We start from the raw sequence: 5,917 nt of genomic DNA on the forward strand, positions 1-5,917 counted from the left end.
CAGTATCTTAGCTAGGTGCAATAAGCATAGATTGATATTCAGTCAGATGCAATTTCTGACGTTAAAGGTACTCAGTATTAACTATTTAAGAAAAACCTTACTCATCTTTAAGAAAAATAAGGAACCATTTATATGTCAACAGACGAAACTTACGCTTGAGAGTTTGTTAATAAATCATTTTACAATGACTTGCAACCCTTCAGGAAGAATCGCCCCATGTTAGGTAATCCAAAACACTAGACAGTCCTGGATTTTGGATTCAAAACCGTGAAATCCGGATTCCAGGCACTGGATTCGGGGTTCACTGTCAGCAGAACTTGGATTCTGGATTCCACTCGTTAGTGGGATTGCGGATTCCACAAGCAAAAATTTCCTGGCTGCTGGAATCTGGATTCCCTTACACGGGGCGAGAAGGTATCACTGCTTCAATTCCTTACACAGATGTAATTATATCACCTATAATTAGTATTATATTGGTACATTAAGACGATATCCGCTCAAGTTCTAAAGTTCCTTGCTTTCTACCTTTCTACCTTTATATTTTTTATTTCTTCAATTTTATTTATTTGTTGTTTATTCTACTTTAAAACAAACTAAACTCTTGAATTCGAATTCTTGTTTATTTATCTTTTTGCCATTCATTTTTTTTATTATTTTCTTTTATTTCAATTACATGATGTACGTAACTTACATAGCCCAAAATGTTTTGTCCTGCATGTATGCAAGCATTTTTGTAGTTTAAAACACAAGTGCTATATATTTGTGGTAGAATATTTCTGCCAATGGTTATACCAAGACAACCTCTAAAAAATAAAAACCTATTAAGAACCTAATCAGCCTGACCTCGAAATTCTAGGCCCTTATATGCGGGTTTTTACTTTAATCATTACAGCTAAATTTTGGCAATGTGCTTCTAAGGAATAAAGAAAGCTTTCCGAGAAACAAATTTTGAGATTTTGTAGCAAAAGCAGGTTTTTAAAAATCCAAAAACACTTTGGTATCAAAGGCATTTCATCATACTAAATCTATCAATCAATCCATCGATCAGTGAAGCAAAATAATATCTTTATTTTGATCCACAAGCAGTAATGGCTACATACGTATTATAATATTACGATTTTATTAAATAGACGAGCCGGACTGTCAACAATCCTTGTGATTTAGCATGCCGGTTTGTAGTCTGCTACTCCTTTTTACACCGACAAACACTATTCACTTATTTACTATCATATTATAAACCGAGATAACATTTTTCTAATACATTTCTCAAAAACACCACTTGATGGTTGCTTAGGAGTTTTCCAAACATGAGGACAGTTTTCTCTAATGTCTACTGCCATTAATGCATCGTAATACCAGTACTAGACAGGCAAGTTAACTAACAGCGATGGAGAGTTTCATTTTAAAGCTTCCACGGAAACATATCAGTACCCACTATAACCACCTCTCATCTTAATTGCTAATAGGCAGTCAAGTTAAAGTTAAAAAGATACAACATTGAAATTTAAGAAGGGACTAACGCAGTATGTAAAATATTTTATACCAGACAGTACATGTATATAATTTAGCATCGGTTCCTTGTGTTTGGGCTCCCGGGGGTACTCCCTATAATGGCCTATATCGTGAGGCTGCGCCCGAAAGGAGTCCCTTTATCAAGCTTTTTAGCTTCAGGTATATGAAAGGGTAGGTATTCCCCGGAACACTGACAAGTAATTACAAAAAGAATTGCCTTCCGCTGCAAGGTATATATCTATTATTGTTTTCTATAGCACTGTGCAGAAAGGGCAGCGACGTGTCAATTCGTATATCCATGAAGTATTACCAGCTATATTTTCATTCGGTGTCGGCTCGTCTTTCATTTGAGATATGAGGCGTTTCTTCCGGCACATAACCGGCCGAATCGAGAGCTGACTCGACTCGACTGACTGGTCTGCAGTAATGCGAGATATCTCTTCTTTTCCGTTAATGGTCTCAGAACCTTCTTTCAAATCTGTTTGGAATTTTTCACGGAGAGGACTCTCATTTGGTAACAGGTGAAATTGTCCTTGTGTCATACGCTGACTCTGATCGGCAGTTCCCCTTTCAAACAAAAAGCAACCTACACTAGCTGCAGAGTTGTCTTGCGTCTCAATGTTGGCAATGAATAAGACAAAGCGATTGAGGCCGTACTTAGGCATGTTTCTCCAGACTGTTCCTCTATCGCCGCCACTAGGTTGCTTGAGACCAATTTTGTGATGGGAATGCCACTCGCCAATGTGGCAAACCCCTTCCTTTTTAATCAGTTGTGATCCAGCCTTTTCTAGGTAATCCACGTCTTGGTAGAAGGAGGCGGATGCCCTTTGACAGTTTTTCCCAGGACCCAGTACAAGCTGAACCACAGCAGTGTGGTCGTCTTTCCACAGACCGAACAAATCGCCACCAGTCTCAAGGTATCCGTGCTGTAAAACCCATGCGCATATTTGTCTGTACTCATTGGCATATATCACCACTTTAAATTGTTCGTCGTCTCTTTGTTCGGACATTCTGGCTCTTCTGACATTCAAAGACTTCCTCGATTTAATACATTAATGCCGATAAAACCAGTTCGCGTTGTTTTTATCGAAAAAGAGACTGGTCATGGCTTGTTGAGTTTGTTTATCACGTTGAAATTCCTAGAAATTCATTTAACACTTATTCAAATCAATTGCATATGACAGCTGTCTTTTTCTTTCTCAGGGGTCACCATTATCATTTTTTTAGTTTCTCGGAAATCGCCAACCGTGGATGAAAACCGCAGCGTCACACAACTTCAAACTACCCAAATCAGTATGGCGTGCCCAGCATAATGCCTAGTTATTTGGAAGTAAAAGTGTGAACAGTTTTTTTTGTCATGTGAAATATCCACATCATTTTTTAAAATAGTGGAAACAGGGATTTTGTACCAGTAGCGTACACAATACTGGTACTCGGTTCCCACCTTGACCGCAGTTTCAAATAAATTATATGAAGATTCGTTGATAAAGAGCAGAAAACAATTTTGTTTATTTAAATATAAAACACAAACAGCGGTGATAAACATTGTGAGTTTTCGCATTTTTATAAACTGGACGTTTCGTATGCTATTCAACATATATTTTCAAAAACGATATTAAGTGACCGTTAAAGAAAATGACGAGACTATATATTGCAAAATTACATGGGGTCTGGAAATGAGATTAAGAATTTAAAAAAAATTTCAATAGCAATGAATACAAAACACAACAGCTAATAAAGCATCAGCTTTTCACTGCTGATGTTGACATTAAAAGCTGATTAATAATGTTGAGCTTTGTTGTATTTCCTTCCAGTTTACAGATAAATCTGTCCACAAATTTCTTTAACTGAGATGAGTTCGACTCACTTGCCGACTTTAGGCATAAATATTAAAGAGGAAAGTTGAAAAACATATTTGCCTTCTGGTTTTACTTTTGATTAAAGGGCTTTATCAGTGTCCATTTAGGCCAAAATATATTTTTATAGGAACAAGCAGGGTGCTTGGGATATCATTGAAAATAGTTTCGGAATTGATTTTGTTTTACTACAATTCTTTCATTTCAAGAAGGGACGTTGAATCGTCATTCAGGCAGATTTAGGACCTTAGTCTTTCTGCATTAATAACAATCTCTCTTGACCCTCGGAGGGATATCATCTAAAATGACTGGTCCCCGTCGCTTGCGACTTGGCAGCACCGCAAATCCCGGTCGCTTCACGTCTCTCTCCGTTTCTTCGGCTGATTTTTCTTGAAGAAGAGACACTTCCTCATCACTGTTCATGTCCTCAGAACCTTTCCTTAAAACGTTTAAACACTTTGAACGGAAGGGACTTTCATTTGGCAACAGGTGAAACGTTCCTTGCATTACAGGTAACTTCCGGTTAGTTTCTCCATCGAATTCAAACAGAAAGCATCCGATGCTGACTGCACTTTGCTGTTCTATGTTGGCAATGAATAACAGGAAGCGGCGCAGGCCGTAACGAGGCATGTTTCTCCATACTGTTCCTTCGTCTCCACTGCTCGGTCGATTGAGACCGATCGTGTGGTGTGAGTGCCATTCTCCAATGTGACAAACTCCTTCCTTCTCGATCAAATGGGAACCAACCTTTTCAAGATAATCCACGTCTTGGTAGAATGAGTGCTCCGCACGTCTGCAGTCTTTCCCTGGACCCAGTACAAGCTGTACTACAGCGGTCTGGTCACTGGACCACAAACCGAACAAATCACCACCTGTCTCAAGAACTTCGTTCTTTAAAACCCAGGCACATATTTGTTTGTACTCATTGGCATATATTGCCACTTTAAATTCTTTGTTTCCTTTCTGTTTAGACATCTAGAGCTTTGGTTGACAGAGAATTGTAGAAAAAAAGTACGTTAACGAAATTAAGAAATATGATAACTTTTAAGGAAGATGTTAATGTTCAATCCGGAATTTCTTAGAAATTATTATTAATGTATCAATTAAAGATGCTTGCTTCAGTTCAGCGATCTGTACTTTCTTCTTGACCAAGCGTGGCGTATTTCTTGGAACTAACGGAAGAAGACGCACACTACTGGTCACGTGAATTATCATTTGAAAACACAAATAGTCGGATGTTGGGGGTGGGAGGGGGCCTTCCTTGGGGTTTCTGTTGTGTTTAAAATAAAAATAATAAATCTGGAACAACACGTTAACCACTTTATTATCTTGTCCTACAAAAATACATCATGGATATATAAAGATGAAATTTTGTACTTTATTGAAATCAGATTAACTGTAGTGTATTGAAATTCTTTCCCAATAGCACGTGACGAAGGTAAAAAAAATGCTCAATATATATTAAGCATTTATTGTTTACTTACCATATCTATATTGCTAAATACATGTGTTTTTATCTTTGTTTTTTGGCTACTTGGAAGGAATCTTTTAGAATCTATACTTCCCATCTTTGCATATGATTACGTCAGTAGTGACTGTTTTTTGATATCATTAGAGAGCTTCGTACGTCAACCGGAAGTGGACGTTTTGCATTCTTGGCCAGTGATTTTGCCCAAATTCTCGGGTAAATCGTCTCTTAAAGAGTGAAGACACTTAGAAATACAAATTTAGTTGCTTCAAGGCAAATAAATAGGGAAAAAGCCTCACTTCCGGTGGAAGTCCGTCGCTCAAAAAACAACTTTGCCTAAGCTCCCAGTAATATTGTTAACTACAACGTAGTTTATGTGCAAACATGGAAAACATAGTCCCTGAAAGATCCAGTCGAGCCAACTTAAGCGAAAATGGTGCAGTACAAATTGAGCTGAAAAGAAAAATGGCAGTTACAAAACAAAATCATGAATGGTAAAATTTAACTGCTTCTCAAGAAATAACAAGAAACAAGAAGTGTCCAAGTCACACGTTTTGAATAGTACTACTGCGAAGGGTAATATTGATGTTGGAGAAAAATCTTCCAAATGCCTCGAACAACGGATTGTAGAAGCTCTTCACAATAGACATCCAGAGTTTTCCCGCTAGCCCGAATAAAATGAACCAAGCACGAACAAATGGTGTGACAAGCCAAACAAAAAAGAAGCTTATCACTCCACACGACAAACCATAGATAAACGATAACGGTCCGCCAAACAGCAGTGTCAAAATGCTATACGTCAAATTAGAGGTATTGGCATAAACGGCTTTAGTGAACTGGTACGAACACTGAGGACTATGTGTTGCAGGGGGCTCGCATATCACATCTGAATAGGCAACCTACAAATAAGAAAACAGAATTTACCTGTAATTTCTTTGACTAAGGTAAAAGGGATCTCTATACGAACGAAAGCAATAGCAATGCACGTTTACTTTTCATTAGAAAATGTACGTCCCTTTTTTTAGGATTTCCTGTCCTTTATAAAGTCTGGCTTCTGACGTGGAATCACCGGCTGGGGTGT

The 5,917-nt window shown here is 37.9% G+C and overlaps 1 protein-coding gene across 1 annotated transcript; it reads right to left on the minus strand.

Annotated features, from left to right (window-relative positions):
• Window positions 1–647: 647 nt before the first annotated feature.
• On the minus strand, window positions 648–4,343 carry LOC140948643 (uncharacterized). The gene is made up of 2 exons (XM_073397907.1): window positions 3,706–4,343; window positions 648–2,532 (listed from the first exon to the last, which is right to left on the minus strand). Exons 1-2 carry the CDS (start codon window positions 4,341–4,343, stop codon window positions 1,764–1,766), a joined length of 1,407 nt encoding a protein of 468 aa, XP_073254008.1. The 3' UTR covers window positions 648–1,763.
• Between the last annotated feature and the right edge of the window lie 1,574 nt (window positions 4,344–5,917).

Source organism: Porites lutea, chromosome 9, assembly GCF_958299795.1.
Source record: "Porites lutea chromosome 9, jaPorLute2.1, whole genome shotgun sequence".
Taxonomy (NCBI): Eukaryota; Metazoa; Cnidaria; class Anthozoa; order Scleractinia; family Poritidae; genus Porites; species Porites lutea.

Excerpts from the sequence above, each read along its gene's own strand:
- LOC140948643 (XM_073397907.1), bottom strand. The coding sequence starts at position 4,343 with ATGTCTAAACAGAAAGGAAACAAAGAATTTAAAGTGGCAATATATGCC. Across the intron at positions 2,533-3,705 it reads AAGCGACCGGGATTTGCGGT|AAGAGCCAGAATGTCCGAAC; the intron begins GCTGCCAAGTCG and ends TTTGAATGTCAG.